The sequence below is a fragment of the Muscardinus avellanarius genome, assembly GCF_963383645.1.
Source record: "Muscardinus avellanarius genome assembly, chromosome: 2".
NCBI classification, from domain to species: domain Eukaryota; kingdom Metazoa; phylum Chordata; class Mammalia; order Rodentia; family Gliridae; genus Muscardinus; species Muscardinus avellanarius.
The window spans coordinates 22,884,907-22,901,856 of record NC_137787.1 but is presented as its reverse complement, the minus strand read 5'-3'; the positions used below and the strand labels follow the sequence as shown (position 1 = coordinate 22,901,856).

The window sequence follows — 16,950 nt, the reverse complement described above, 5'->3', positions numbered from 1 at the left end:
TTAGCCTATAAAGGCTTTTATTTGTGTAGACATATAACACCAAGTGAATTTTATATCAAACTCTCTGAGAAAGTAGGCTTCTGTAAGTGATGTAAGAAATATCAAACATTTCTGTTATTTTTGCCTTTCTAAGCTCAAAGGGGAAGATAGATTCTCTTTGCTTTGAGTTTCTTATTGATGGTTTCCTGTTCTGCCTACTAATCAGGGATATATTATTTACCTTGTTTAAAAAGACCATCTGAACATTTTTTTCTCTCCTTTGAATTTTAGTTGAATATTAACTCACTGCTGGGAGATATATTGATAAAGGTTTATGAAATTGCAAGGAAGTGTTTCTTTAATCCCTCAAGTTTCTTAAATGCTTTTTTATAATGGAGATTGTAATCTCTTAGTTGATAGGTGAGATGAAATGGTTACTGGGGATATTTTTCCCTTGCTGTAAAATTGCTGTAATAAGAAAATGCTTCGTCCAGTTTTTTAAACCTTTCTACATGCTGTAAGGTCCTCAGGAAATAAAGTAGATAGTGCCAATTTCATGCATTTCATAAGGCATGAACGGTGTTCAGGTCTCTAAAGTTAGTGGCCTTGAGCCTTTGTGGGTGAATCTGGAGAGTAATTTTCTTTAATACTGTGTTAATATGCATTTTTAGCTATTAGAATGTTCAAATGAGATCATGATTTTGAAAAATATGGCAGTAGCAGAATCTCTTGACCACTCAGCATAAATTTTGGAACAGCCAGCTAGTGAATGGCTTCAGAGCACAAGGGAGAGTGACCTTGAGGGCTTGAATTTCACATCTCTGGTTTATCCTTTGACAGAGATCTGAAGGGTCAGTTTGATCCACTCAGAAAATTTAAGTTCCCTTGTGGCTTTCATAGATTTTTATTTTCCTCTGCTTTTTTTCATACTGAAGAATTTTTGGTTTCTTTGTAAGACAGCTTCAATTTGCAACCCACCTTGAAAATGATAACATTATTAATATATTTCCTCTTTCTGAGCACTTATGACTTTGCTGACAGTTATTTTTATTGTGTTCATAGTTTGTGAAATGATTTACAAGATGGAGAATATTCAGGTTCACCTAAGAGCAAAGATACGTAGTAATGGCTTCTCATTCCTCCTGGACCTACGTAGTGTTAGGATTGGGACCATTCTTTCTAATTTACATGGGATTGGTAAAAGATAGGATATCTCTGGCGCGTTACCTTTCACTGTCTGGAACTGTTTGACAGTTAATCTGAGTAGAGTTAGGGGAAGGACTTGAGGCTCTATTTACTGAGAACATAGTATTAGGAAAGGTCATTTTGAGTTGTCCAAATGTCCCCTCAATTTTGGGAGGAATATTAAAAACAGCAGTAAGATTTAAAAAAATAACTATCAAAACCCAGTGCTTGACATTTTAGAAAGTAGATATTATTTCTTGACAAATACCAATAAGTATCACCCAGATCCCTCATATGTAGACCTTTGAAATCAGAATCTGGCTCTGGTGCATACTGATCATGAGGCTTTTGACCCTGTTCTTGTAGGCACACATCAAGAACCATATTCTCTCTCTAACATGCATTGCTCACACTATGAAAATACATTTTGTTCTTATATTCTAGCAAGTGACCAACTAGTAAATCAGATTGAGCAGTTCTTGGATACAAACGAAACACCCTATTTTATGAAGAGCATGGACTGCATCAAAGCCTTTCGGGAAGAAGCCATTCAGGTAACTCTGTCCTCACCTGTCCTCTCCTCCCAAACATCTGGCAACTGTCACACAGGAGGGACACACCACATCCCACCAAGACATCTGGCCTTTCAGAATAACCCGTCTCACTGTGAATAGCAGTGTGTGCCAAGAGAAATGATAACGACTGCGCTCCTGTACTATCCTGAGGAGGAATAAATGGCATGGGGTGGGGGGGTTGATGCCTTGAAGCTAGCTGGTCATGACACTCAAGCCCTAGCCTTATGGTCCTTGAGGAACCCAGGAAATTTTCATTGTAACCTCTGATAGTCCAATTATTATTGTAAAGGGTGGGCTATTTGGGGAAATTGATGGAAAACATATCTTGGTGGAATTAATGAAAAAAAGTTTACAAGAACAGGAGTAGGGATCTGAATGCCAGGAAGAAAAAGAAAAAACAATCAGCACCCCACTACCACATTTTGAAGGGTGCTTGTTTGTTTTATTAGGAATTTTTATGAAATGCCTAAAAATCTTATACATTATACCTTTAGGCAAGAGGTTAACAAATTTAAATTAGAAAGTTTTTTTTTTGTTTGTTTTTTGTTTTTTTTAGTGTGTTTGTGTGTGGTACTGGGGATGGAACCCAGGGGCATTCTACGTCCAAGCTACACCCCTAGCCCTATATTTTAGTCTTTTATTGTTTGAAACAGGGTCTGACCAAGTTGCAAAGGGCCTTGCTAGGCTGTTTGCAAACCGAGATCCTCCGGTCTCTGCCTCCTGAATGATGCGATTACAGGCGTGTGCCACCATGCCTGGCAGAAAGTATTTTTAAAGAAGTTGTAGTATATGTTCTTGTGTGGGTGCTTATTAAATACTTACTGAATAGATGAACAAATTGATGCTTGGATAATTTAGATGCTTACAAAGAATGACAAGAAAATGAGAAAACCCTTAAAACTGAATTAGAATAAAAGAGTCAAAAGTAGATGACACAAATACCTTAAAGGTAAAAGACAAATCCTCAGAAAAGTAGAGTCAAGGTAAGACTAAGGATGACTCAGTTAAGCATAAAAAGATTTGGTTCAATGGAAAAAGATAGTAAAAATGTATTTTGTTTTGTTTTGTTGTGGTGCTGGGGATGAAACCCAGAGGCTTTCTACCTTCGGGCTACACTCTCAGACCTATTTTTCTATTTCATTTGGAAATAGGATCACACTAAGTTACTGAGAGCCTCACTAAGTAGCTGAGGCTGGCTTCGAACCTGTGCGACCCTCCTGTCTCAGCCTCCCAAGCGCGGGGATTAGGAGCATGTGCATCAATCCTGGCAAAATGTGTTGCTTTTTTACATAAGCACTGCCCCCCCCCACAGCTCAGTGGAACATCTGATAATACTTTTGTGCACTGTTGCCACCACATATCTTTAAAAGTACCAGGACACTGGATTTTTTTTTTTTTTTGGCTGCACTACTGGGGATAGAACACAAAGGCATTCTACCTTGGAGCTATGCTCCCAGCCCTAGTTTTTATTCTTTATATTGAAACAGCTTCACTGAGTTGCATAGGGCCTCATGAAGTAGTAGCTGAGGTCTGTAAACCACGATCCTCCTGTCTCAGCCTTCGGAATGCTAGGATAACAAGCGTGCACCACCACACCCAGCTTGGATTTTTTATAAAAAGGAAAGAGAAACTGGGCATGGTGGCACATGCTTGTGATCCCAGTACTTGGGAGGCTGAGACGGGAGGATCACAGATTTGAAGCCAGTCTCAGCAACTTAGTGAGGCCATCTGCAACTTAGTGAGACCCTGTTTCAAAATTTAAAAAGAGAATAAAATAGATGTGGGTATATAGCTTGGAGGTAGAATGCCCCTGGATTCCATTCCCAGTACTACCGCCCCCCCAAAAAAGGAAAGAGAAGGTGGGGGCTGTAGCTCAGTGGTAGACCACTTAGCTGAGGCCTTGAGTTCAATCTCCAGCACTACAAAAATAAATAAAAAGAGAAATAGAGATGGAAGAGGAACAGGAGGAACTTTATAAATATATCAGTCAATCTTTTTTTTTTTTTTTTTTTCATTTTGGTACTGGGTATTGATTTTTCAGTCCCAGGGGCATTCTACCTCCAAGCTACACCCCCAGCCCTATTTTTTATTCTTTATTTTAAAACAAGGTCTCACTAAGTTGCAGAGGGCCTCATTAAGTAGCTGAGACTGTCCACAAACCATGATCCTCCTGTGTCAGCCTCCCAAGTACTGGGATTACAAGCCTGCATCATCACATGTGTCTTTTATCAGTCAATCTTAATATAAACCTTTTTAAACTGCAAAACTATTTTTAAGCCTTAGTGGTGCCCATAATCCCAGTACTTGGGAGGCTGAGACAAGAGGATCACAAGTTTGAGACAACTTAAGACCCTATTTCAAAATAAAAAGTGTGTGGAGGGGTGCAGCTCAGTGTTTGAGAGGCCTGGATTCAATCCCTAATTCCACAAAAAAACATATTTTGAAAAAGGAAAATTTAGAAAATATCAATAAATAGTTATTTGCTCCTGGTAAGGGTTAGTGATTTTTATGTGATGCCTAAGTATTTTTTTTAATAATGTATTCTTAGCTGGGCATGGTAACGTACTCTTGTAATCCCAGCATTTGGGAGGCTGAGACAGGAGAATCACGGTTCTCGGACATTCTCAGTTAGAGAGGCCCTTTGCAACTCAATGAGGCCGTGTCAAAAAAAGAATAAAAAATAGGGCTGGGGTGTAGCTCAGAGGTAGAATGCCCCTGGGTTCCATTCCAGTGCTGTAATAATAATAATAATAATAATAATAATAATAATAATAATAATAATATTGTTATTCATGTTTTGAAATATGCATAAATGAAGTAATAAGATGGAAACTTGCTTCAAAATAATCAGAGAGTTGTAGGAAAAGAAGGTAGAAGTAGAGCCAAGTGTGGTGGCGCACACTTGTAATCCCCGCGCTTGGGAGGCTGAGACAGGAGGATCGCACAGGTTCGAAGCCAGCCTCAGCTACTTAGTGAGACTCTCAGCAACTTAGTGAGACTCTGTTTCCAAATAAAATATAAAATAGGTCTGGGAGTATAGCCCAGAGGTAGAGGGCCCCTGGGTTCCACCCTAGTACAGAAAAAAAAGAAGAAGAAGAAGAAGAAAGTAGAACTATAGATGAGACAAAACTGAGTTGATAATTATTGAAGCTGAATGGTAGTACATGAACACTCACTAAATTCTTCTCTCAAACAGAGTAATTTTTATTTACAACTGTCTGTATTAAAAGTTAAAAACAGCTTCAGCTATCCAAAAACTGTGTGGCTCTGGGAAGCTGTGTGCCTTCCATAGACAGAAGGATTTCTGATTTGCAACAAAGCTCAATTTGAATTTCCAGCTTCCAGTTACCAAAAAAGAAATGATTGTTTTGATAAGTGTGATAGATTCAAAATCTATAGTACTTTGGTCTGGGGATAAGTTGATCTCGTGTTTGCTGTGACTTATCGCTTCCTTTACCTCTACCTGCCCCACAGTTTTCAGAAGAACAGCGCTTTAACAAATTCCTGAAAGCCCTTCGAGAGAAAGTGGAAACTAAACAATTAAATCATTTCTGGGAAATTATCATTCAGGGTAAGGCATATTTTTCTCTAAATATTTATGCTATTTTTCAAAATATACCTATAACAAATTATACATATAAATTATATTCTATCTTACGGCGTCTTGGCGACTTTCCATTTGGCTTTGGGAGATGCTCAGGGTTAGTTGAACTCAAAAGATTGGTCGAGAGTGACAGATGACAAGTGTACATGGATATCCTGTCTTACACTCCAGCCTGTCTAGCCTGACCTGTTTCCAAGACTGTGCCGTGCTGTTTGTTGAGCGGCTGTGGGCAAACACCACCCACATTTGCCTCCCACTGCCGTCCATCGCTGCGCTGTTGGGCTCCTCATGCCCATCGCCCAGCACCCTCGGGCACAGAGACACTAAGTCCTTTCTTCACGGTGACCACTGCGAGTCAGTCCCAGAGAGAAGGAAGCATGCAAGCTTTTAACATTAGTCTTCACATTTCATATTCTTCATGACTTATTCGTTCTTTCAAACATGAGCCAATTTATGTTTAGAGCCCAAGTGTAAGATATTTTCTATTGGCCGGGCGTGGTGGCGCACGCTTGTAATCCCCGCTCTTGGGAGGCGGAGACAGGAGGATCACACAGGTTCAAAGCCAACCGCTCTGGTGTAAGAGACCCTGTTTCAAAAATATAAAATAGTGCCGGGTGTGGTGGCGCACGCTTGTAATCCCCGCGCTTGGGAGGCGGAGACAGGAGGATCACGCAGGTTCAAAGCCAGCCACGCGTGCTGGCTTAGGAGACCCTGTTTCCAAATAAAAATGTAAAAATAGGTCTGGGAGTGCAGCCCGGAGGTAGAAGGGCTTCCAGGAACCCCAGTACCACCAAAAAAAAAAAAGATATTTTCTATTAAAAAAAATACTTATTGTGAAGCTGCGTATGGTAGCCTAGGTTTGAAGCCAGTGTGGTAACTTAGCAAAATCCTGTTTCAAAATGAAAAATAAAAGGAGGTAAAGGTGTAGTTCAGAAGTGAAACACCCTTGGATTCAGTTCTTACTGTGTCACACACATACACACACACACACACACACACACACACACACATTCACACACTGTTCATTATGTAAATACATTAAAGAGATGGCTTGAAGTTTTTTGTTCATAATCAAGAGGCAAAATGAGTCTCAACCTGCCTTTCTGTGTAAATTCTGTGTAAGAGGAGTTGCACCCCTGTCTATGCAACTTCTGACAGGCAGCCTTTTATCACACAAGCTTGTGTTTCCCAACCATTAATATCTTAGCCTTTTAGCCTCCACACTGGAGAGCAAAAGTGATTAGGAAGTGTGGTGAATGGGACTTACTCAGATCGCTGTGTGTCTGCTGCTGACCCAGTAGGTGAGGTTGGTTTGCATGCCTAAAGCATATTATTTGTTGAAGAGAAACCTATGGGGCATGCACGAGATGCATATTACTGGTTTATACTTCAAGAGTATAAACACAACCTGTGCCATTTCCAGGTACAAATAGATCTTGAATGGATGTGCTTTTCTGAGAGTGTAGCATCTAACAGCCATTTGAGATAGGAAAGAATCTTAGGAAGAAGAGAAAACTAAAGGGTGGATTTTCTATCTTTTGCCCTCGCTGAGCTAAAAGTGTTGCATTGTATTAAATGATACCCATGCCAGTTGTAAGAGTGCGTCTCCTCCTGACCCAGTCATTTTGTGTGTCAAATCCAGCGTTGGGTACCTGATGGGTTTGGACAGAAGTATCCAGTCATTCACACATTTATTTATTGAACTGCGTGTTCATGGAGGGGAATATAGAGACGAATATGACCTAATTCTGGGCAGATGACATATATACAAATAGTTCTTTAGGATGTGACGAGAGTGGCTTCAACAAGATCAACAAATGAGGTGAGAGTTCTCAAGGAGAGGCTGTCTCTGGAGTCTGCTAAGGCAGACTTCATGGAGTGAGTAGGGCTTGACCTGTGGCCTTCTCACTACACGACAAAGATAGAAAGGGGAGTGAAGGTGAGATGAGTTGTGTTCATTAACGGCTTTTCTAGTTTTACACTTTTTCTAGAACAGAGCGCCTTTGTAGTTTTGAGTCTCCGGAGTGAAGGAGGGAGGCATGGGTTGGGCTCGTCTCTGTGTCTGGAGTTTACTCTGTGAATTACTTTTCAGATGGGATTACTCTCATCACCAAAGATGAAGCCTCTGGAAGCTCTGTCACAGCCGAGGAAGCCAAAAAGGTATTGAGAGAAAACGCCTTTCCTTTAGATAGTGTACGGCAGTGAATGTTATTTTTCCTGACTCCCTTGAAGTAGTTGCATTTTTAAGGGTAACTAAAGCAGTATGCCCAGTCCTTATTCAGCCAATAAGCACATTGCTGCCACTGCAGCATCCTCATGGGAGATACACCCCACTCAGTTTTTCACCACTGTGGAATCCATCTTGCCCAGTGATTTCCCACCCCAGCCATGCATTAGTCACATGGGGAGTTTTTCTTAATACTGATTAAAAATCAGAATCATGCCAGAGATTCTGTTCTGCTTGTCTGATATGGATAGGTCCTGGGTGAGGCTTGTTTAAATTTTTAAAGCCTCTGAGGTGATTATAATGTGTAGCAGGCAGAGAAATACCCATATTTTTTTTTTTGCAGTCATATATTTTATTTATTTTTTAACAATTTTTTATTGAACATAAATAGTATACATTTAAACTATATTTGGTGCCCTCTCTCCCCCGCCCCCATTTTCCCTTCCCCCCTCCCACCAATGGTTGTCCAGGTTAACCATGTCTTATTCATAATTTTACACATGTTCAGATGTAGACCCTCATTAAGATCGGCCTTCCTCCTCTCCTATCTTTCCATTCAAATTTTGCTGGTATTTCCCCTCCATTATCAGGAGTCCCCCTGGTATCCTCTGTGTTTCCTAGTTTGGGCATAGTAGAGGAAACATATGTACCTTCTCCTTCTGTGCTTGGCTGATCTCACTTAGCATAATGTTCTCCAGGGCTTTCCATCTTCTTGCAAATGATATAATTTTGTTCTTCTTTATGGCTGAATAGAATTCCATTGTGTGCATTTCCCAAAGTTTTGCTATCCATTGGTCTGTTGATGGTGAATACCCATATTTTAACATAAGGGAGATCAAGGTGTTTTCCGTAAAAGGCCCCTGGAGCTTTTGATTGCGTTGGCCGTTAAGCCAAGGCCTCTCCTTTGATGTAGACGTTTTGAGTCAAGTATGTGTGTTTGTTGGAAGCCACGTGCACTTCATTAGTTCAGTGATCTTTCATTAGACCTCAGGATTGTGATGCTCTTTTCTGGTTTGTGTCATTCAACTCAGTTACTATCACTGACTGACCCAGGCTCAGTGGCGGGTGCCTGGTGAAGATCCTGCCGTAGTCTGTGTTGGGTGCCAACCATACCCCGCCCCAGATGCTTGAATAACATGTTGCAAGAAAGAATGCGGTGGTAGTTGAGACTCAAAAAATAACTACACATCTTACCTGGGGCTGGCAGACAGACATCTGTTACGGGGATGGCAGGAGCAAGGCTTGAAATGTTCATCGTACATCAGTTCAGGAAAAATGGAAAAGGCTTTGCATTTTTTAACGGAACAAAAGCATTTGTCAGAAATCTTAATATCGTTTGGGAGAGAAGTTAGTCGGCATATACAAGAATTTTCTTTTCAACTTGTGTGTGGTGGTGGTGGGGTGTACAGGGGTTGACCCTGGGGCATTCTACCTCTAAGCTATATCACCAGCCCTATTTTATTTTATATTTTTATTTGGAAACAGGGTCTCACTAGGTTTCTGAGGATCTTGCTGCATCTGGCCTCAAACCTGCAATCCTCCTGTCTCAGCCTCCCAAGTACTGGGTTACGGGTATGCACCGCCACACCCAGTTTTGAATTCCCAATAAGCACTGTGCCTGGCTAAAGTTTTTGTTGTTAAAGAATAGATATGGTCCCCGCCTTCAGGGAGTGACATCCTGGGATGTTAGATGCATGCTGACTGTTGTGTGGATTACTGCTGACTGTCGCCTTGGAGGGGTGTGTGCTGTCTGCCCTTTGCTTCTGTAGTCAGTGCCGAATGCCAGGGGTTTGGGTTCTCCAGAGACATAAAGACAGGAAAAGTCACATACACACAGAGATGGATTGATTGATTGGTTTTAAGGAGTTCACGCATGTGATGGTGGAGGCTGATAAATCTGAAATGTATAGGGTAGGCTGGCCGGCTTGAAACTAGGTAGGGTCTCTGTGTTACAGTCTTGAGGCAGAATTTGTTTTGCAGGAAACGTGTTTTTCTTCTTAAGGCCTTCAATAAGGTGAGGACGACTAACATTGAGGGTAATGTTCTCAAAATCAGCTGGTTGTAAGTGTTTCTCTCTCTCTCTCTCTCTCACTCACTGGGGATTGAGGATTGAGCTATGCCTTCAGCCCTTTTTTTTTTTTTTTTTTAATTTTGAAACGGGGTCTCGCTAAGTTGCTAGGGCTGGCCTCTAACCTACCATCCTCTTGTCTCAGCCTCCAAAGGACTGAGAGTACAGGCATGTACCCTCTCACCTAGCCGTGAATGTTAATCTCACCTACAAGATACCTTCACAAGGATATTTACAGTAGTACTTGATGGAATACCTATCCGAGTCGACACATGATATTTTCACATAGGTAGAAGCCTTATCGGTGTTTGTTAAACTGTAAAAGCAAAAGAAGTCAAGTCATAAAATTTTAGTCATTATTGCATTACAAAAATTTTATCATCCAGCTAAGAGTTGAGTACATATTACAGTTGGGAGCAGAAATAGAGAGCACTGATCTGCAAAAGTAATGTCCCTCTCAGCAGTATATCTTAACCAAAAGTGTCACCGCTCAGTGAGTTCAGAATATTAGACAGGAAAGAAATCTAAAAAGGGATAATGCACTTTCAAATTGCATGAGGCTTGTTCTCTCTTGCAAAAGTGATATCATCTTTGGAATTTAAGGGCACAGAGTCTGATAATTAAGCTATATAGAGAAACTGGAGTTAATTGCTAGGTATGAGGTGGTGTCCTTAGATGATTCTGATATCACCAAAATTGACATCAGCTGTGCTTTAAGATAATTGTGGGCGTGTCACCATCTTTGAATAGAGAGGGCGTAATAAAAATAAATAAAATCTCTTCTCCTCCCATCACTTGTTACCTGGCCCTTTTTTTAGAAGAGAACAACAACATACTTTTATTGGTACATTATCATCTCACGTAACTTGCCTGGTTTTGACCGGCATCTTCATCCTTTAGTATCAGTGTTGACGGTGAAGGCACGGTACGTACGCATCCAGCCGTACCAGCAGAATGTCACTGTCCCGGCAGCTGAGAAGCTGGGAAATTCAACAAGATGTCCTGAGCATCAGCTCTGCACGTTCTCGGTCGTCTCCTAGCCTCTGGAGAAGCATATTGCACATTAGCCTAACAGACTCTTTTTTACGTCTAGAAAATGCTGTTTTCTGTTTTTTCACATATGCAAGTACTTTGGCCATTTAATATTTGTACCAAAAATTTTTTTTTTACTTCTAAAAAAAGTTTACATTATATGTGAATATATGGTGTTCGCCTAAGACATATATACATATTTAGATAATGGTAGAAAATAATGTTAATAAAATTGTGTATGGGGCTGGAGTAGCATAAACAAGGGCCTGGATTTGATTCCCTAGCGCCACCCAAAGGAAAAAAAAAAACACAATTTTTTTTTTTTTAATGTATCTTAACTACAGATCCAAAATATCTAGAATTATATCTGTGATCCTCATAGTGACCTTCTGGGAAGTGGCAGGAGCTGAATTCTGTCCCTGTTACCTTTGGGACTTGAAGACCCAGAAAGGTTAAATGGTGTTAGGCCACGAGTACTCAGAGGCAGCAGGAGGATTAAATTGGTCCCTGTGCGCTGCACTGAACCTTCATTCCTAAAGGGATTGAGTCTTACCAGTGGACATACAGTGGACACACAGTGGACACATTTTAGACAGGAATTTCTAAGCTATAGTCATCCCTGTCTACTTCAACACACGACTCTGGTCCACAGCCAGGTGGTGGTAACGGTGAGCGCAGGGCCACAGAGTAGAGCCTAGATTCTGACTCCCCATCTCAGTTCTGACTTGAAAAAAGTAGGCTCTGTGTTTGCTTTAATATCATCGGAACGCTTTATTTTGTTTTTCAGAGTGAAAACGTGATCCTTTGTATTAACATTGTATTTAATGGCATCTATGGTTCTTACTGAGAAGTGTAGCAGGGAGAGGGCATATATTGATAAGGGAAGAATTACGGACTAAAATTCTGACATGGTTCTAATAGGAGAGACACATATGCTTCAGTTTTTTCCATTAGCTTAGGGAAGTATAATCTCTTTTGGCCGTGCACTGAAATATTCATTTCCATTACCTTTGTGTGTTAAGTTTGGTTACTTGTCAAATAATCATTTAAGGAAACTTGACTATAAGAAGAGAGATGGAAGAACAATCCCCACAGTCCATTTAAATTATTTCCAGATATTTATCATAAGTTATTTAAAGATAGCAAGCAGTTGAATCTTGCCACGAAATGTTGACATTTGAAAGGAAATAATTATCCAGGGATGCCCATTTTAAGAGAAAACTAAATTATAACTTTACACTTATGCAACATCTTAGGAAGAGCCATTTCCCTCCAGGACTTTCTAGAAATACCTGATTGCATGATTCCTTTGAGAAATAGCGGCAAGTCAGGCCTGCTGCAGACACAGAAAGTTCTTCATAAATGTAGGTAGCCGCTTGCTTTTACATTTCTGGCACTCTCACTTCACGTGGAAGCTTGGGTAATAAATATTATCCATATTTTGTAATTCGTCTTCATTGTCTTTACAGCCTGGCATTAGTTTCAGTCAAGCTCTTCTCTTTCCAGCTGTGGTGTTAGACACCCCATTCCCTTGGACGCTGGGTCGTCAAGTCTTTGTGTACCCCTGGCGTGCCTTGACATCAGGGCAGCCACGCGCACAACTCTGTGGCGAGCAGGAGAGGGAGCCAAGGTGGCTCTGACCTCACAGCAGGTCACGTTAGGAAAGCAGTTCTAGGACTGACCGCATGCATTCCTTCTACTCCATGTTGACAGCACAGGAGGAAAGGGGTTTAGCCCATGGCTTTGGGGAGATAGATCTAAATAATGATTCCATACGAGCTCTGGGGGTTGGGTTTGGCACTTGTTTTCCTTGCAACTGCCTAATCTGTTCTTGTTGGCATTTATTGGTTGTCCACTGTAGTATCATAGGTGCACAGAGTTTAATGTAGCTGGTTATTTCACCGGCATCTCTAAAGGTGAAGCTGAGTAGCTCAGTGGACAAGCTAGTGGCCTGCAGAACTGAGCAGCCACAGCCCCACAACATGGGGGCCACCTTTCCTGCCCTCACCACCTACCCAGAGAAGAGATACTCGTGCTCCCTCTTTCACGAGTACACCAGTTGTGTGTGTGTGGGGGGGGGGTGAGCAACTGCCAAAGCCTGGTGAAGGGGATCCTAAGACAGGTTAAGAATCCCGTCTCTAACTGCCAACCCTGTTTAGACCTGTGACATTTCCCTTTGCTCATTTTTTGCTTTTCTAAATCTCTGATGCAATAATGTGTATCATTACGTTACCTAATATTTCTTTAGAACTTGGTACTTTGAAGATACATGTTTAAACCTTTGTTAAGGTGGAATAAACCTGTGCTAAATTCACACATCATGGGTGTGCAACTTGACAGTTACTCAATAATAAACCCATGTATCAACACGCAAAAGGCTCACTGGTACCTTCCTTCCCAGTCAGAACTCTCCTGTCCCCCAAAATAACCACTACTGACTTCTGTCACTTGAGAATAACTTTATCTGTTTTTGACTTATCTATAATTGGAACCATCGATATTATAATTATTCATTTTTTATTATAGCTATGTAGTATGCTTTTTGTAATTATATTATTTTTCTCATCCATTTCCTTGGTGATGGACATTTGATTATTTCCAGACTTTGGCAAAGATAAATAAAAATATGATAGATATTCCCCTACTTATCCTTGGTGGACATATATTAAGTATATTTCTGAAAATCAAAGCAAAGCTTACACTGCCACAAAGCTTTTTTGTTGTTGTTGTTTTTTTTGCGGGTCTGGGGATGGAACCCAGGGGCACTCGACCTCTGAGCTACACCCTCTGCCCTATTTTTTATTCTTTATTTTGAAACAGGGTTTCACTAAGTTGCAGAGGGCCTCACTAAGTACCTGAGGCTGTCCATGAATCACGATCCTCCGGTCTCAGCCTCCCAAATGCTGGGATTACAAGTGTGCGCCACCACACCCGGCCACAAAGCATTTTTGTACACTTAATTTCATCTGAGGCTCACCACACCTAAAAAGATAGGGTCAAATGTAGTGTATCCACTTGTTTTTTAAGAATTTTAAGCCGGGCGTGGTGGCGCACACTTGTAATCCCAGCATTTGGGAGGCTGAGACCGGAGGATCGCGGTTCGCGGACAGCCTCAGCTACTTAGTGATGCCCTCTGCAACTCAGTGAGACCTGGTTTCAAAATAAAAAATAGGGCAGGTGGTGTAGCTCGAAGGCCAAATGCCCCTGGGTTCCATCCCCAGACCCCCCCCCCCCAAAAAAAGAATTTTAATTATAAACTGGGTATGGTGGCGCATGCTTATAATCCCAGCATTTGAGAGGCTGAGGCAAGAGGATCACAGTTGGTGGACAGCCTCAGCTACTTAGTGAGGCCCTTTGCTACTCAGTGAGACCCTGTTTCAAAATAAAGAATACAAAGTAGGACTGGCAGTGTAGCACAGAGGTAGAATGCCCCTGGGTTCCATCCCCAGGACTGCAAAAAAAAAAAAAGAATATTAATTTTAAAATGGTTCTGTGGTTTGCCAAGGTTACAGCTGTATTCTCTGAACTAAGCTGCTAAATGTCTTCTTCTGCACTCTTATTACAGTTATCACATAAAATAATCTAAAAATGACATTAATGAAATCCAAATTTATGTCACTTTAGGCAAACTTTGCATCTTGATTCTTTTTTATACATCTAGAATCACTTGATGGTTTTGGAATCAGCTGGACAGAAGCTGTATGTTTTTAATTTAGGCACTGATAAGGGTCTGAGCGCTAGGCGATTGTTAGTTTTTAATCTTACGGAGGGACAGGACTAGTACTCCCTCTGTATACAGAGGTCAGTGATCCATTTCTGTGCAAGTGGCCAAACTTGTATTTCAGTACACTTAAAAAGTAGTAGTTTATTCAATTCATGAAGAGCTCCAGGCAGGAGGCTCTTTGTGGTACCTCCAAGTGGACGATGTCGTTTTGAGTAGTATATCACACAGTATCCGTTTATTTGTTCTCTACTTTTTTAGCATATTGCAAAGGGAAAGTACAGGAGAGATTAGAGTTGACTCCTACCCCTTTCTGCTGTGTTCAGAGAATCTGTTCCTTTTATTGAGAAAGGCCAATCCTTGAATTCGCTGCTGCTTCTCTGGCTTCTTTGTCGATGCACAGCCTGGAAATTACTTGCAGTTAAAAACTGATGAGGAGGAGTGATATGTGTAAGAACTAGAGATTAGCCTTGCCTGGGGCTTGGGGAAGACTAATGGATGGTAGCCCAGCTTAGAGCCATAATTTGCTTACCCAGGAATGTGATGCTGATCTGTCAAGAAAATCAGCTGCAGATGTTTAGTATTTATGGAAATGAAGGTTTTTTTTTTTTTTTTTTTCTGCTGCTGCCGCCATTTTCTTCCTAGGAAGCTGACCTGGTCTCAAAGCAGTGCCATTTGTGTTTAATTATATATACCAGGATCAGGATCATCCTGTGCAGACAGGCCTGTCATAATTTTGACCTTAAATTCACTATGAAAGAAGCTTCGCAGGTTAGGACCCAGGCCCTTGTGTGAGTTAGGCCTGCGCACCATCACTGAGCTACACACCCCCAGTCCTCAGGCTAACCTGAGAAGTCTTATCCATTAAGCATATATTTCTGCTATACTAAAAAGCATCCAGCAGTTAATTACAGTGAGTAAAGGAAGCAAGATGCAAAATAAAAATTATCTTAATAATGATAATAATTAGGAGAACCTTAAAGATTAATTTGAGAGTTGAGGGAATTTGGAGTAAAGTGTATTTAACCTTTTGACATAAACTGTATGCAAAAAAAATGTTCATTTTATTCACTTATGCCTGTATTTGGCCTTCAAATATCTTTATTAATAAACACCGAGAATAAATAGAATTAATGATACAGAAGCTGCGTCACGGTTCTTTTCCAGACTGTCTGCCATTGCTAGGATTTCTGCATCTTACAGCATTGATTCCTGGTTCTGCACATGGTTCCGTTTACAGTCAACAAAAGGCTTATGAAAAGGTCTAGAAATGTCCTGAAAAGAAGATAAATTGCTCAATCTCTCAATCAAAATGAAAGCTAATGAATAGTGAGGGAAAAGTATCCAGAGAGAAGTTGAGTCCACCCACTGCCATCAAGGCCACATCCAAGGTGCTGCGAAGGCCGCGCCCCGAAATGCAGACACTTTGCAGGAATGGGTGGACAGGCAGAGCTTGCTTCCTGAGACTTGCTGCCTGCAGCCTAATTTTTAGTGGGTTACTTCCTGGTTTATAATTTGTTAGACATGCTTTACTTTATTTCCTGGATCTTAGGTTTCAGAGGTCATTGTACCATAATAATAATTACCATAATAATAACAGAAAGGTATAAGGCATGCAGTTCTTGCCACTTTTTTCATGTTGAGAAAATGAGGAAAGTACAATTGCACTTTTCCTTTTGGGTGGAGGCAGCTGCAGGGGAGCAGAGCAGCCCTGGGAGCTCCTCCCACCTGCAGGCCCCGCTGCATGCAGACCCCCTTCCCTCATCTAGGCTTGCCTCTGCTGCAAGAAGACACTTCACAGGGTAAAGAGCTGGTAGAATCCAGCTCTCAGATGCAGTTGCCAGTGCCTTGAAGTTTGAAAAGACTCCCACCATTATCTCTTGGGGGAACAGGACGTGGTGGTGCACGCTTGTAATCCCAGCATTCCGGAGGCTGAGACCAGAGGATCGTGGTTGGAGGACAGCCTCAGCTACTTAGTGAGGCCCTCTGCAACACAGTGAGACCCGTTTTCAAAATAAAGGATAAAAAATAGGGCAGGGGGTGTATCTCGGAGGTATAATGCCCCTGGGTTTCATTCCCAAACCCTCAGAAAGAGAAAAGAAAAAGAAAACAGAAAAGAAGCACTCAGTAATTTTTAAAAATCAGAATGTCATTCCTAGATCCTCACAGACTTCACATAGGGCCTTTGCTTTTCTATGCCCCTGCTTTATAGTACTTGGGATTGAACTCAGAGACATTCTGCCTCCAAGCTATACCCACAGCTCTTTTTTTTTTTTTTTTTTTTTTAATTTTGAAACTGTCTCACCAGGTTGATGAGTCTCCTTATCTTGCTGAAGCTGTCTTCGAACCTGTGATCCTCCTGTCTCAGCCTCTCAAGTACTGGGATTACAGGCGTGTGCCACCATGCCCGCCTACGTCCCTGCTTTTTAGGAGGTTCCAGGTCTAGAACACTGACACTCAACAGAAGTTTTCTCAACCACTTCTCATTTGCCTGTTTTCAAAGAATTTCTAATGCAAATAGAAGAATTTCCATAAACAGAATTAAGCAACCTCCCAACC

At 41.2% G+C, this 16,950-nt stretch overlaps 1 protein-coding gene across 1 annotated transcript in view; it reads left to right on the top strand.

Moving 5' to 3' along the window:
• The window catches only part of XRCC5 (X-ray repair cross complementing 5), a gene marked incomplete at both ends in the record, with an annotated part of 102,080 nt that overhangs the window by 70,997 nt on the left and 14,133 nt on the right, over positions 1-16,950 (top strand). The window contains 3 exons of the mRNA XM_080689330.1: positions 1,609-1,718; positions 5,214-5,310; positions 7,436-7,503. Of these exons, the coding sequence (XP_080545456.1) occupies positions 1,609-1,718; positions 5,214-5,310; positions 7,436-7,503 (275 nt within the window). The remainder of the gene's footprint in view (positions 1-1,608; positions 1,719-5,213; positions 5,311-7,435; positions 7,504-16,950) is intronic.